Source organism: Entelurus aequoreus, linkage group LG25, assembly GCF_033978785.1.
Source record: "Entelurus aequoreus isolate RoL-2023_Sb linkage group LG25, RoL_Eaeq_v1.1, whole genome shotgun sequence".
Classification (NCBI taxonomy): Eukaryota; Metazoa; Chordata; class Actinopteri; order Syngnathiformes; family Syngnathidae; genus Entelurus; species Entelurus aequoreus.
This window is the reverse complement of record NC_084755.1, coordinates 38,313,970-38,330,626: the sequence shown is the minus strand read 5'-3', so window position 1 is coordinate 38,330,626 and position 16,657 is coordinate 38,313,970. Positions and strand designations below refer to the sequence as shown.

Here is a 16,657-nt window from a genome sequence, read left to right as displayed (position 1 = left end):
AAAACTGTCCTTCAAAAAAGTGCAAAGGACAAAAAATGTCCTTAAAAAAAGTGCAGGGGACAAAAACTGTCCTTTAAAAAAGTGCAAAAGATAAAAACTGTTCTTTGAAAAAGTGCAAAAGGACAACAACTGTCCTTCAAAAAAGTGCTAAGAACAAAAACTGTCCTTTAAAAAAGTGCAAAGGACAAAAACTGTCCTTTAAAAAGTGCAAAGGACAAAAACTGTCCTTCAAAAAAGTGCAAAGGACAAAAAATGTCCTTCAAAAAAGTGCAGGGGACAAAAACTGTCCTTCAAAAAAGTGCAAAAGATAAAAACTGTTCTTTGAAAAAGTGCAAAGGACAAAACATGTCCTTCAAAAAAGTGCAGGGGACAAAAACTGTCCTTCAAAAAACTGCAAAAGATAAAAACTGTTCTTTGAAAAAGTGCAAAAGGACAAAAACTATCCTTCTAAAAAGTGCAGATCAAAGGACAAAAACTGTCCTTTAAAAAAGTGCAAAGGACAAAAACTGTCCTTTAAAAAGTGCAAAGGACAAAAACTGTCCTTCAAAAAAGTGCAGGCGACAAAAACTTCAGAAAAGTGCAAAAGATAAAAACTGTTCTTTAAAAAAGTGCAAAGGACAAACCTGTCCTTCAAAAAAGTGCAGGGGACAAAAACTGTCCTTCAAAAAAGTGCAGGGGACAAAAACTGTCCTTCAAAAAAGTGCAGGGGACAAAAACTGTCCTTTAAAAAGTGCAAAGGACACAAACTGTCCTTCAGAAAAGTGCAAAGGACACAAACTGTCCTTCAGAAAAGTGCAGGGGACACAAACTGTCCTTCAGAAAAGTGCAAAGGACACAAACTGTCCTTCAGAAAAGTGCAGGGGACATGTTCACAACAGAAAAAGCGGTCTGGATCAGAACCACAAGTCCTCCCAGGACACCAGCACTCACCTGAGCACCTCGTTAGGGTTGCCTGAGACGGGGGTCTTCTTGTCAGGAGCTCCGTGGCACTCGGACTTGAGCAAGGTGTGCGGCCCTCTGTCCATCATCATGGTGGAGGTGGCCATGGTTATAATAGCCACGCCGTCACGAACGCGGGCCTCCAGGCCGTAGTCCCACTCGTCGTAGGACACGGACAGCAGCCCTGGGTGGGGGGTAGGGGGGGACAGAAAGCACCAATCAGAGAAAGATCCAGAAGGCGGCAGACGGGTTTGTATAAACAGACGTTTGGGGAAAGGCTGCAATGTGCAAGGTAAACAGAGCGAGAGAGAAGAGCCACAGATGGAGTGTTGATCAGGAGTTTTGAAGGCCTGCCAAGAAGACAAATACTAAAGGCTGCAATGACTGGGCTTCTATCACCTTGCTGTGTTTGTCCATCTGTCACTCACACCTCCCTTTGTTAGTCTTGCTAGCCGTGCAGCTCTCTCCTTCATGTGACCTGCAAATTGTCCGCTGAAGAAGCTCACTAGTCCGTGTCACGCTTTATTCAGTCCCCCCAGGATTCTGAAGGCTTTTACGGGCCTGATGCAGCCCAGAAATGCCAGAATCTGTGGCAGCTTTTTCAGAAAGTTGCAGGACAAGTTGCTTTGTTTTGAAGTGGTCACATCTAGAGATGTCGATAAATGCTTCAAAATGCAATATCGGAAATTATCGGTATCGGTTTCAACCTCCCGATATTCCTGGGAGACTCCCGAATTTCAGTGCCCCTCCCGGAAATCTCCCGGGGCAACCATTCTCCCGAATTCCACCATTATTGGGGGCGTGCCTTAAAGGCACAGCCTTTAATAATAATAATAATAATAATAATGAATTACATTTGTAACACACTTTACATTTGTTAAAATCTCAAAGTGCTACAAAGTATTAAAAAAAAAATTAAAAAAAATAAATAAATACAAAAATAAATACAACAAAAATAAAAATAGAAAGTTAGAATGTATAATAAAAAATTCAAATAGAAATTAAATCATGACACACACTAGATAACCACTAGACCAGGAGTGCCCACACTTTTTCTGCAGGCGAGCTACTTTTCAATTGATCAAGTCGTGGGGATCTACCTCATTCATATATATAATTTATATTTACTTATTTATGAAAGATATGTTTTTGTTAACAAGTTAAAGGTGTTTAATGATAATGCAAGCATGTTTAACACATATAGTTAATATTGTTAACAAGTTAAAGGTGTTCAAAGATAATACAAGCATGTTTAACACATATAGTTAATATTGTTAACAACTTAAAGGTGTTTAATGATAATACAAGCATGTTTAACACATATAGTTAATATTGTTAACAAGTTAAAGGTGTTTAAAGATAATGCAAGCATGTTTAACACATATAGTTAATATTGTTAACAAGTTAAAGGTGTTTAAAGATAATGCAAGCATGTTTAACACATATAGTTAATATTGTTAACAAGTTAAAGGTGTTTAAAGATAATACAAGCATGTTTAACACATATAGTTAATATTGTTAATAAGTTAAAGGTGTTTAAAGATAATAGAAGCATGTTTATCACATATAGTTAATATTGTTAACAAGTTAAAGGTGTTTAATGATAATGCAAGCATGTTTATCACATATAGTTAATATTGTTAACAAGTTAAAGGTGTTTAAAGATAACACAAGCATGTTTAACACATATAGTTAATATTGTTAACAAGTTAAAGGTGTTTAAAGATAATGCAAGCATGTTTAACACATATAGTTAATATTGTTAACAGGTTAAAGGTATTTAATGATAATACAAGCATGTTTAACACATATAGTTAATATTGTTAACAAGTTAAAGGTGTTTAAAGATAATGCAAGCATGTTTAACATATATAGTTAATATTGTTAACAAGTTAAAGGTGTTAAAAGATAATACAAGCATGTTTAACACATATAGTTAATATTGTTAACAAGTTAAAGGTGTTTAATGATAATACAAGCATGTTTAACACATATAGTTAATATTGTTAAGTTAAAGGTGTTTAAAGATAATGCAAGCATGTTTAACACATATAGTTAATACTGTTAACAAGTTAAAGGTGTTTAAAGATAATGCAAGCATGTTTAACACATATAGTTAATATTGTTAACAAGTTAAAGGTGTTTAAAGATAATGCAAGCATGTTTAACACATATAGATTCCTTTCTTTCATGAAGACAAGAATATAAGTTGGTGTATTACATGATTGTGATGACTTGCATTGATAGGAATCAGACAGTAGTGATGATAACGTCTTATTTTCAAATGGAGCAGAATAAAAGTCCTCCTTTCTGTCCAATACCACATGGAAGTGGTTGGTTTTTGCCATCTTATTTGTCCAGCTTCCGTACTCCTTTGTATACACTTTACAAGAAATACATTGGCGTAGCTTGCTAGCTTGTGCACGCCAGCTTTCTGAGACTCTTATTTTGTTAGTGCAGGCAGGATGAAGCAGCGCTTTTATTGTGCAACCGTGCAGTCGGTCTTTGGAGTTTTGACGACAGGTACGGCGCCGGAGTCTGTTGGAATAAAAAAAGATTCTCGCCTTCCTGTCGGTCATTTTTTCTTAATATTGAGCTGGCAGCAGCCAGCGTCATCTCACAAGACCCTCGGGTGTTGTCAATGTCAATCAAGTGACGAAAGTGACGTCATAGTGAAGATTCATGATCGCTCATTTTTAGGACTATTTTTTTAATGCCTGGCTGGCGATCGACTGACACACCCTCCGCGATCGACCGGCAGTGTATTTAAAAACAGGTGGCGACTTGTCCAGGGTGTACCCCGCCTTCCGCCCGAATGCAGCTGAGATAGGCTCCAGCGACCCCAAAAGGGACAAGCGGTAGAAAATGGATGGATGGATGGATGTATTTAAAAACAAGAAGGCAGAGAAATGAGATAAAAGCTGTGCTAAAAAAGGTGGGTTTTTAGTCCCTTCTTCAAACGGTCGACCGACTGTGGTGCTCTAAGATGGTTCCAGAGTTCGGGTGCGGGCGAGCAGAAAGCCCGGCGGCCCGTAGATTGTAACGTGGTCCTGATGGGTTGGAGCAGGTTAGTGTTTGAGGAGCGGAGGTTGAGGGGAAACTAGGTCCTTGAGGTTGGAGGGGGCCGTATAAACAACTTTACCACTGTTACAAATATGCGCCACACTGTGAACCCACACACTGAACAAGAATGACAAACACATTTGGGTAGAACAGCCGCACCGTAACACAACATAAACACAACAGGACAAATACCCAGAAACCCTTGCAGCACTAACTCTTACGGAATGCTACAATATACACCAAACCCAACCCCCAAATTCAGAGGTGTCAAGGTTGGCAAGTATGCTCTAGTATACTCTGGACTGAAGCTGTGTGCCTTCAACAGCCCTTTGAGACACTTGTGATTTAGGGCTATATAAATAAACATTGATTGATTGATTGATTGATTGATTGTTTTTGTAGCTGTTGTTTTGAGGCATGTTTAAAAAAATAAATAAAAATAATGCACTTTGTGAAAGTCAAAATTGTTTCTAAATGATCACAAAAGCTTCGTATTAAATCGAGTTCCTGGCCTACCCGGAGGAACGCTCGCAAAACTCCACTGTGACTTCAAAGCGGACGGATGGCGGGATCTGCCCAATTTCCAGACGAACTCTTTTTGAAGTATTTTACGAACCCCTTTTGAACTATTTTATGGAACTCTTCTTGAACTATTTTACCACCTCTTCTTTTGAACTGTTCGGTAACCAAAGGCAGGGCTGTTTACGACCCACTCCCCTCTGGAAGCAGCCGTGGTCAGGTGGGAGGGAGAAAGTGAAATAAAGAAGGAGGAGTGCAATCTTGTGGCAGAGCGTGGGTGACACTGTAAGAGGTTACATGTCGACACGTTTTCTCCTCAATATTGAGTCCAAATTTAATTCTGCCTCTGTTGGATTCTTTGCCTCTTGTCTTGTTCAATAGATGTCATCAGTGTTTGAACCTGACACAAAGTATAGTTACATTGTTTAATGCATCCAGCGGGGCATCACAACACAATTAGGCATAATAATGTGTTAATTCCACCACTGTATATATCGGTATCGGTTGATATCGGAATCGGTAATTAAGAGTTGGACAATATCGGAATATTGGCAAAAAAGCCATTATCGGTTATCTCTAGTCACATCATCGTTTATTTTCTACAAAAGCCAAAAGCAGTGAAGTTGTCACGTTGTGTAAATGGTAAGTAAAAAGAGAATACAACAAATCCTTTTCAAATTATATTAGCTCATTTGGAATTTGATGCCTGCAACATGTTTCCAAAAAGCTGGCACAAGTGGCAAAAAAGAGTAATAAAGTTGAGGAATGCTCATCAAAGACTTATTTGGAACATCCCACAGGTGAACAGGCTAATTGGGAACGGGTGGGTGCCATGATTGGGTATAAAAGCAGCTTCCATGAAATGCTCAGTCGTTCACAAACAAGGACGGGGCGAGGGTCACCACTTTGTCAGCAAATGCCTGAGCAAATTGTTGAAGAACAACATTTCTCAACCAAGCTATTGCAAGGAATTTAGGGATTTCACCATCGACGCTCCGTAATGTCATCAAAAGGTTCAGAGAATCTGGAGAAACGTTGCCATCCAAGCAACGTTATCATGGACGCCCCTGCTTATTTCAGCAAGACAATGCCAAGCCACGTGTTACATCAACATGGCTTCATAGTAAAAGAGTGCGGGTACTAGACTGGCCTGCCTGTAGTCCAGACCTGTCTCCCATTGAAAATGTGTGGCGCATTACGAAGCCTAAAATAGCACAAGGGAGACCCCCGGACTGTTGAACAACTTAAGCTGTACATCAAGCAAGAATGGAAAAGAATTCCACTTCAAAAATGTGTCTCCTCAGTTCCCAAACCTTTACTGAGTGTTGTTAAAAGGAAAGGCCATGTAACACACTGGTAAAAATGCCCTTGTGACAACTTTTTTGCAATGTGTTGCTGCCATTAAATTCTAAGTTTATGATTATTTGCAACAACAAATTAAGTTTATCAGTTGGAACATTAAATATCTTGTCTTTGCAGTCTATTCAATTGAATATAAGTTGAAAAGGATATATATATATATATATATATATATATACTGTAATTTCCGGACTATAAGCCGCACCTGACTATAAGCCGCACCAGCTAAATTTAGGGGAAAATACAGATTGCTCCATATATAAGCCGCACCCGACTATAAGCCGCAGGGTTTTGATGTGTAATTAGCGTAGTATATAGGGGTTCCTGCTACCACGGAGGGGATTGTCGGGACAGAGATGACTGTTTGGGAACGCAAAGCGTCCCATTTATTAACAATAAATCTTTCAATCATTCAATCAAACTTTCACATCTTTGACATGGCGAACAGCATTTGTGCAGAGTACAAATAATACAACGGTGCAAATTAATACAAAGTGCTCGCCTGTACGTTATCCAAATAACCAGCCTACCGGTAAATGAAAAGTCAGTCTTTAATCATTGTGTCATCGTCTTCCTCCTGCGTACTAAAACCACCGAAATCCTCTTCGTCGGTGTCGGAGAAGAACAGGCCGTAAATAAGCCGCACCCTTGTATAAGCCGCAGGGACCAGAACGAGGTGAAAAAGTAGCGGCTTATTGTCCGGAAATTACGGTATATATATATATATATATATATATATATATGTCAATCAATCAATCAAAGTTTATTTTTACAGCCCTTAATCACAAGTGTCTCAAAGGGCTGCACAAGCCACAATGACAGCTGTGTGTATGCATGCACATGTGTATATATATATACATATAAATATATATATATGTGTATGTATGTATGTATGTATGTATGTATGTGCATATATATATATATATATATATATATATATATATATATATATATATATATATATATATATATATATATATATATATATAATATATGTTAATATATATATATATATATATATATATATATATATATATATATATATATATATATATATATATATATATATATATATATATATATATATATGCACATACACTACCGTTCAAAAGTTTGGAGTCACCCAAACAATTTAGTGGAATAGCCTTCATTTCTAAGAACAAGAATAGACTGTCGAGTTTCAGATGAAAGTTCTCTTTTTCTGGCCATTTTGAGCGTTTAATTGACCCCACAAATGTGATGCTCCAGAAACTCAATCTGCTCAAAGGAAGGTCCGTTTTGTAGCTTCTGTAACGAGCTAAAGTGTTTTCAGATGTGTGAACATGATTGCACAAGGGTTTTCTAATCATCAATTAGCCTTCTGAGCCAATGAGCAAACACATTGTACCATTAGAACACTGGAGTGATAGTTGCTGGAAATGGGCCTCTATACGCCTATGTAGATATTGCACCAAAAAGCAGACATTTGCAGCTAGAATAGTCATTTACCACATTAGCAATGTATAGAGTGTATTTCTTTAAAGTTAAGACTAGTTTGATATATATATATACATATACATATATATATATATATATATATATATATATATATATATATATATATATATATATATATATATATATATATATATATATATATGATTTATTAAGTAATATTTGTTAATGTAATAATTGTGTTGATCAATTATGAATCTATTTAGATTCGGAATGAATAAGCTTTGCGATTCAGATGTGAATCCAATTTTTCTGCGCGCGCCTATCTTTTTTTTTCTTTTTTTTTTTTCCCATTTAGTTTCTTTGTTTATTTGTTGTTGTCTTAAGTAGCCAATTAAGAGGCCAGCGAACAGCTGCCACAGTGCTGCTCGGACTCATCGTCACACTGACACCTGACAAGTCGGTGTTGTGACATCTCCACATGCCCTGAGAGATATATGAACACACACATGCACACACACACACACACACGTACACACACACACACACAGAGCCCCACTTCCTGGGTGCAGACAGAGAAGCCACCACACAAAGGTGTCACACGTATGATATATTCCCATTAGACAATAGAAAGGGAGTCACTCAAGGCAATGAGCAATGGAGAGCGAGGGAGTGTTGGAGACGTGTCAACAGTGTGCGGTCCTGCAGGAAGAGAGCTGTCAGCGGTGAGGCCCCATGAGGCGGGCACTTTGCCAGGACGCCTGTCTATTTCCGAGCGCTGACATACTAGTGAACTGGCTGACATGTGGTCCTACTGTCACATGGATGCACTCGCTCATGTGGGGGACCATTACAAAGAGAGAAAGAGAAACCACTTTGATGGTCATGCGGTCTTCAAAAGGTCCAGCCTGACCCTGATCCCAAAGGTGATCGGCAGTGGCCCCTCCCCAAAATGATCACTTGGGCCTCGCGGTTCATTATTTTCCGTATATTTTGCGGGCGTAACATACTTATCCCCGTGTCATGTTGATAAATTGAGTTTTCAAAATAGCTCAAGAATATTGTTCATGCTCTAACCTTCAAGCGTGGAAAAAAAAGATAATACATGAGGTATAATTTAGACGTGATAAATACCGCGGCGTGTTGCAGAAGCCATTACGAGTCGTCAATTAATGGTGACTATTTGTCACGACTTAATCATACGAGGTCAATAATGGCAGATTTCATCAATGGAAGTCATTATCAAAATGGCAACTGTCTTTTAACTGATGGAGCTCATTTTCGAGCCTCTCACTTTGTGTGTGTTTTTTAGCGGTAGCAGACGAATGTACTGCCACAAATAAATGACAACATGATTCATAAACAAGCCCGGGTTTGGAGTGTGTGACGATACGGCCGCATGGTAGCGATAAGACGCCGAGGACAGCGGGCGTGCAGGTAATGTTGTTAATATAAGTCAAAACAAAAGACTAGTGCAGCTCTGAGTGCACACGAAGCATAGAGGCAAGCCATTTTTAATCAAGTAGCCCTGTCTACTAACTTGTTTTCTAAAACCGCAATTTTCCGCATGACTTCAGAGGGGGCGGAGCAATGTGCCATGTCAACACTTCTGCGTTTGGACACGACGTATCTACATTTTTTTTATTATCAACATTTTTTTTATTATAATCCTTTTTTAAAGGACATTTTTAGGACTTTCTAAATCGATTCATAGATTTCAAAAATCTAAAAAAAAACTAATAAAAGAATATCAATTTTTTTTTACTATAATCATTTTTCAAATGACATTTTTCGGATTTCCGAAATCGATTCATAAATTTCAAAATTCTAAAAAAAATAGTAAAAAAATATCAACATTTTTACTTTTTTTATTATTATAATCATTTTTTTAAATGACATTTTCAGGACTTTCTAAATCGATTCATAGATTTCAAAAATCTGAAAAAACAAATAAAAGAATATCAACATTTTTTTATTATAATCCTTTTTTAAATGACATTTTTCGGACTCTCTTAATCGATTCATAGATTTCAAAAATCTAAAAAAAATTTATAAAACAATGTCAATTTTTTTTATTACAATCATTTTTCAAATGACATTTTTTGGATTTCCGAAATCGATTCATAGATTTCAAAAATCTAAAATCACAAGTGAAAAAATATCAACATTTTTACTTTTTTTTTTTTTAATTATAATAATTCTTAAAGGACATTTTTAGGACTTTCTAAATTGATTTATAGATTTCAAAAATCTAAAAAAACAAATAAAAGAATATCAATTTTTTTTTAATAGAATCCTTTTTTTAGTTACATTTTTCGGACTCTCTTAATCGATTCATAGATTTCAAAAATCTAAAAAAAGTAAAAAAATATCAACATTTTTTATTATAATCATTTTTAAAATGAAATTTTTAGGACTTTCTAAATCGATTCATAGATTTCAAAAATCTAAAAAAACAAAAGAATATACTTTTTTTTTTATATACTTATATTTCAAATGAAATTTTTCAGTATTTCCGAAATCGATTCATAGATTTCAAAATTCTAAAAACACAAGTATAAAAATATCAAAATGTTTCTCTTTTTTAAAAAAAATTATAATAATTTTTTAAAGGAAATTTTTAGGACTTTCTAAATCGATTCGTAGATTTAAAAAATCTGAAAAAACAAATAAAAGAATATCATTTTTTTTATTATAATCTTTTTTAAATTACACTTTTCGGACTCTCTTAATCGATTCATAGATTTAAAAAATTTAAAAAAAAAGTCAAAAAATATCCAAAATCTTTATTATAATCATTTTCAAAAGAAAATGTTTAGGACTTTCTAAATTGATTCATAGATTTCAAAATTCTAAAAACACAAGTAAAAAAATATCAACATTTTTACTTTTTTTAATTATAATCATTTTTAAAAGGACATTTTTAGGACTTTCTAAATTGATTCATAGATTTAAACAATCTGAAAAAACAAATAAAACAATATCAATTTTTTTTATTATAATCTTTTTTTTAATGACATTTTTCGGACTTTCTTAATCGATTAATAGATTTCAAAAATCTAAAACAAAGGTAAAAAAATAAACAATTTTTTCCTTTTTTAAAAAATTATAATAATTTTTTAAAGGACATTTTTAGGACTTTCTAAATCGATTCATAGATTTCAAAAATATGAAAAAACAAAAAAATACAATTTTTTAAAAATTATAATACATTTTTTTAATGACATTTTTCGGACTTTCTTAATCGATTCATAGATTTCAAAAACCTAAAAAAAAAGAGTAAAAAAAAAATCTATTTATTTTATTATAAATGCCATTTTTAGGACTTTCCAAATCAATTCATGATTTTCAAAAATCAATTGGGAAAAAAAGTACTTTTTAAAATTTTATTCCATTTAAAAAAAAAATAATTAAATATTTAAAAAATAACTTTTTAGGCCATCTTCATGCAACCAGAATGGCCTTTTGGAACCTGGTACCTGCAAACGTCACAGTGGACCCCGTAAGACCCGAACTGACAACCACCCGGCCACAGACAGGATCCTACCTGTGGGGAACTCTGCCGGTACGACGTCGGTGTCTCCGGCGATGAGCGAGGGCACGATCCACGTGTAGCCGTAGCCCGTAATCCCCACAGAGTGGGACACCTCGAAGATGGTGTTGGCCTCTTCCTTGGTGCAGTACAGCAGGATGACGGGACTCTGAAGCTTCTTCAGCTGGTTCTGAATCTTGGAGTCTCCGTCGTCCAGCGACATGTCGAGCAGTAACACTTCCTCCAGTTCCCAGCCCACAAAGCTGTTCTCGATGGTGCTGCGGATCTGCGGAGAAGGAGAGTCCTGTTAAACAGGAGTTGTGTGAACAATTCCCCATTTTCCAGGACATTTTGCCCATTGGAAAATGAATGGGCCATTTTTACAATTTGCACAATTCCCACCTGATTGGAACCGTTCCACCGTCCACACACTCCACTCACCTTGGACATTCTAACTACCAAACTTCAAGTTTAAACAAATTCCAGGAATTACCAGAATTCCAAAGCCCTATTTTCACGTTTTCCTGGAAAGTTTTCACCGTCATTTTTTTTTAACTGTTTTTGACCATTCTACCTTAAAAAAATATTCTTAGTTGGGATTAAAAAAAAAGTCTTTTTTTTTTGTTTCTTTGTACAAATTCACGATTTCCCCGAAATTCCAGGAAATCTGAAATACCCATTCTCAACTCAAACTGTTACTACGTCAACATTTTTCAACCCATTCCAAAAATCCCAACACCAACCCATCCATGTCATCTAGGACAATTGTGCCAGTATCAAAATTTTCAAAAATGTACGGTTTTCCTGGAAATCCGAAATACCCATTCTCAATTCAAACTGTTGCTACGTCAACAATTTTCAACACATTCCAAAAATTCCAACACCAACCCATTCATATTATATAGGACAATTGTGCTAGTATCAATATTTTCAAAGATTCACGGTTTTCCCAAAATTCCAGGAAATCCGAAATACCCATTCTCAATTCAATCTGTAACTACGTCAACATTTTTCAACCCAATCTAAAAATCCCAACACTAACTCATTCATATCATCCAGGACAATTGTGTTAGTATCAATATTTTCAAAGATTCACGGTTTTCCCAAAATTCCAGGAAATCCGAAATACCCATTCTCAATTCAATCTGTAACTACGTCAACATTTTTCAACCCATTCCAAAAATCCCAACACCAACCCATTCGTATCATCTAGGACAATTGTGCTAGTATCAATATTTTCAAAGATTCACGGTTTTCCCTAAATTCCAGGAAATCCGAAATACCCATTCTCAATTCAATCTGCAACTACATCAACAATTTTCAACACATTCCAAAAATCCCAACACCAACCCATTCGTATCATCTAGGACGATTGTGCTAGTATCAATATTTTCAAAGATTCACGGTTTTCCCAAAATTCCAGGAAATCCGAAATACCCATTCTCAATTCAAACTGTTACTACGTCAACAATTTTCAACACATTCCAAAAATCCCAACACCAACCCATTCGTATCATCTAGGACGATTGTGCTTGTATCAATATTTTCAAAGATTCACGGTTTTCCCAAAATTCCAGGAAATCCGAAATACCCATTCTCAATTCAAACTGTTACTACGTCAACAATTTTCAACACATTCCAAAAATCCCAACACCAACCCATCCATGTCATCTAGGACAATTGTGCTGGTATCAATAATTTCAAAAATGTACGGTTTTCCTGGAAATCCGAAATACCCATTCTCAATTCAAACTGTTACTACGTCAACAATTTTCAACACATTCCAAAAATCCCAACACCAACCCATTCGTATCATCTAGGACGATTGTGCTAGTATCAATATTTTCAAAGATTCACGGTTTTCCCAAAATTCCAGGAAATCCGAAATACCCATTCTCAATTCAAACTGTTACTACGTCAACATTTCTCAACCCATTCCAAAAATTCCAACACCAACCCATCCGTGTCATCTAGGACAATTGTGCTAGTATCAATATTTTCAAAGATTCACGGTTTTCCCAAAATTCCAGGATATCCGAAATACCCATTCTCAATTCAAACTGTTACTACGTCAACATTTTTCAACCCATTCTAAAAATCCCAACACCAACTCTTTCATATTATCTAGGACAACTGTGCTACTATTAGCATTTTCAAAGATTCACGTTTTTTCTGAAATTCCAGGAAATCCGAAATACCCATTCTCAATTCAAACTGTTGCTACGTCAACAATTTTACAACCCATTCCAAAAATTCCAACACCAACCCATTCATATTATCTAGGACAATTGTGCTCGTATCAATATTTTCAAAGATTCACGGTTTTCCCAAAATTCCAGGAAATCCGAAATACCCATTCTCAATTCAATCTGTAACTACGTCAACATTTTTCAAACCATTCTAAAAATCCCAACACCAACTCATTCATATTATCTAGGACAATTGTGCTACTATTAGCATTTTCAAAGATCCACGTTTTTTCTGAAATTCCAGGAAATCCGAAATACCCATTCTCAATTCAAACTGTTACTACGTCAACATTTTTCAACCCATTCCAGAAATCCCAACACCAACCCATCTATATCATCTAGGACAATTAAGCTAATATCAATATTTTCAAAGATTCACGGTTTCCCCGGAATTTCCAGGAAATGGACATATTCATATTCCCTATATTCTCACAATTTTGCTGCATATTTAAACCTGACTCCGAGCACCGTTACCTTGGTGACAAAGTCCTGGTACCCCGGGTAGTAGGTGGTGACGATGGAGAAGATGTACCAGTCGTATTCCTCCATGATGTTGAGCATGACCGACGCCTGCTGCTCGATGGAGGGGCCGAACTGGAAGAACATGGAGTCGTCATCCTGCAAAGGACATGAAGACACGGGGTGAGAGAATTCCAACAACTGCAGGATCCGTTAAACCAGCGCAGTCATTTTGAAACAAACCCGCTGATATCCACACTAAAATCCATTCTGCCAGAATGCCGATTCTTTTTCATCTTGATTATAAATCCATTCATAAATTTCAAAAATCTAAAAAAACAAGTAAAAAAATGTCAACATTTGTATTTTTATTTTTTATTGTAGTAATTTTTTAAATTACATTTTTCGGACTTTCTAAATTGAATCATAGATTTCAAAAACCTAAAAATAATTATTTTTACTGTATTTAATTATTTTTTACTGTATTTCCTTATTTTTTAGTGTATTTCTTTTTTTTTAAAAACTGTATTTCATTTTTTTTAATCATGTGTTTTTTACACATCTTTTATTTCAATGGGTGAAGTTGTTTTGAGACACAAGTGTTTTGAGTTAAGAGCGCTTTCACCGAACCCGTTAGGCGTGTAAGTTGAGGTACTACTGTATTTATTATTTTTACAGTATTTAATTATTTTTTTATGTTTTTTTTTTTTAATTGTTTTTTTTTACAAATCTTTTATTTCAATGGGTGAAGTTGTTTTGAGACACAAGTGTTTTGAGTTAAGAGCGCTTTCATAGAACCAGTTAGGGGTGTAAGTTGAGGTACTACTGTATTTATTATTTTATAGTATTTAATTATTTTTTTATGTTTTTTTTTTTTAATTGTTTTTTTTTTTTACACATCTTTTATTTCAATGGGTGAAGTTGTCTTGAGATACAAGTGTTTTGAGTTAAAAGTGCTGTCACAGAACCAATTGCGCTTGAAGTACTACTGTATTTAATTTTTTTTACTGAATTTAATTATTTATACTGTATTTAATTTTTTTTGCTGTATTTCGTTATTTTTTACTGTATTTCATTTTTTTATTTTTTATTTTACTATATTTCATTATTTTTTTTAAAGTTTTTTTTAATCATGTGTTTTTCACACACCTTTTATTTAAATGGGTGAAGTTGTTTTAAGATACAAGTGTTTTGAGTTAAGAGCGTTTTCACCGAACCAGTTAGGCGTGTAAGTTGAGAAACTAATTTATTTATTATTTTTACAGTATTTAATTATTTTTTATGCTGGTTTTTTTTTTTTATTATGTTAGTTTTTTTACACATCTTTTATTTCAATGGGTGAAGTTGTCTTGAGATACAAGTGTTTTGAGTTAAAAGCGCTGCCACAGAACCAATTGCGCTCGTAAATTGAAGTACTACTATATTTTATTTTATTTTTTTACTGTATTTAATTATTTTGTACTCTATTTAATTATTTTGTACTGTATTTAATTTTTTTTACTGTATTTATTATTTTGTACTGTATTTAATTATTTTACTGTATTTAATTTTTGTTTACTGTATTTCCTTATATTTTACTGTATTTCATAATTTTATTTTTTTACTGTATTTAATTTTTTTAAATGTTTTTTTAATCATGTGTTTTTCACACATATTTTATTTCAATGGGTGAAGTTGTTTTGAGACAAGTGTTTTGAGTTAAGAGCGCTTTCACAGAACCAGTTAGGCGTGTAAGTTGATGTACTACTGTATTTATTATTTTTACAGTATTTAATTTTTTTTTATGTTGTTTTTTTTAATTATATGTTTGTTTTTTTACACATCTTTTATTTCAATGGGTGAAGTTGTCTTGAGATACAAGTGTTTTGAGTTAAATGCGCTGTCACAGAACCAATTGTGCTCGTAAATTTAAGTACTACTGTATTTATTTATTTTTTACTGTATTTAATTATTTTGTATTGTATTTAATTTTTTTTACTGTATTTAATTATTTTTACTGTATTTCCTTATTTTTTTACCATATTTCTTTTTTTTTTTTACTGTATTTCATTAATTTTTTTTTACCGCATTTCTTTTTTTTTTGTTTTACTGTATTTCATTATTTTTTAATGTTTTTTTTAATCATGTGTTTTTTACAATTTTTTTATTTCAATGGGTGAAGTTGTCTTGAGATACAAGTGTTTTGACTTAAAAGCGCTGCCACAGAACCGTAAATTGAAGTACTACTGTATTTAATTTTGTTTTACTGTATTTAATTATTTTGCGCTGTATTTAATTTTTTTTACTGTAGTTATTTTTTAATGTTTTTTTAAATATGTTTTTTTACACTACTGTATTATTTTTTACAGTATTTAATTATTTTTTTACTGTATTTATAATATTTTCTTAATGTTTTTTTTTTATTATATACATGTGTAAAGTAAATCTGTACATCAGCAATATGATTCTTCTGAGTGGCTGGACAAAACATTACATAAAATAAATAAATAAAAATAAAAATAAATACATGTAAAACTTGTTTGTAAAAAAAAACATGAATATTTAAATCTTAGTTGTTTGTAAAAAAAATAAATAAACATGAACATTTAAAACTTAGTTTGTAAAAAAACATGAATATTTAAAACGTATTTGTTGTAAAAAACAACATTATTATATAAACTTTAGTTTGTAAAAAAAACCAAAAAACATTAATATTTAAAACTTAGTTGTTTGCAAAAAAATAAAATAAACATGAATATTTAAATCTTAGTTGTTTGTAAAAAAATAAACATTAATATGTTGTCTGTCTATCTGTGTTGGCCCTGCGATGAGGTGGCGACTTGTCCAGGGTGTACCCCGCCTTCCGCCCGAATGCAGCTGAGATAGGCTCCAGCACCCACCGCGACCCCAAAAGGGACAAGCGGTAGAAAATGGATGGATGGACAACTGTGTTTTTTACACATCCATTAATTATTTATTTAAAAAAAAAAAAAATTATTTCTCTCATCCCTGCATACGCTATCCATTCCTTCCTCACCCTTCCAGAAAATGGTGACATTTAAGCGCCGGAAGTGAACAAACTGAGTAATTGCTGAGGCGTGAATGTAAAAATAAATAAATAAAT

The 16,657-nt window shown here is 34.1% G+C and overlaps 1 protein-coding gene across 1 annotated transcript in view; it reads right to left on the bottom strand.

Annotated features, from left to right (window-relative positions):
* The window catches only part of LOC133642879 (glutamate receptor ionotropic, NMDA 2B-like), a 355,065-nt gene that overhangs the window by 143,747 nt on the left and 194,661 nt on the right, over positions 1–16,657 (bottom strand). The window contains exons 3-5 of the mRNA XM_062037290.1: positions 13,570–13,713; positions 10,862–11,132; positions 931–1,123 (exon numbers count right to left, since the gene is read on the bottom strand). Of these exons, the coding sequence (XP_061893274.1) occupies positions 931–1,123; positions 10,862–11,132; positions 13,570–13,713 (608 nt within the window). The remainder of the gene's footprint in view (positions 1–930; positions 1,124–10,861; positions 11,133–13,569; positions 13,714–16,657) is intronic.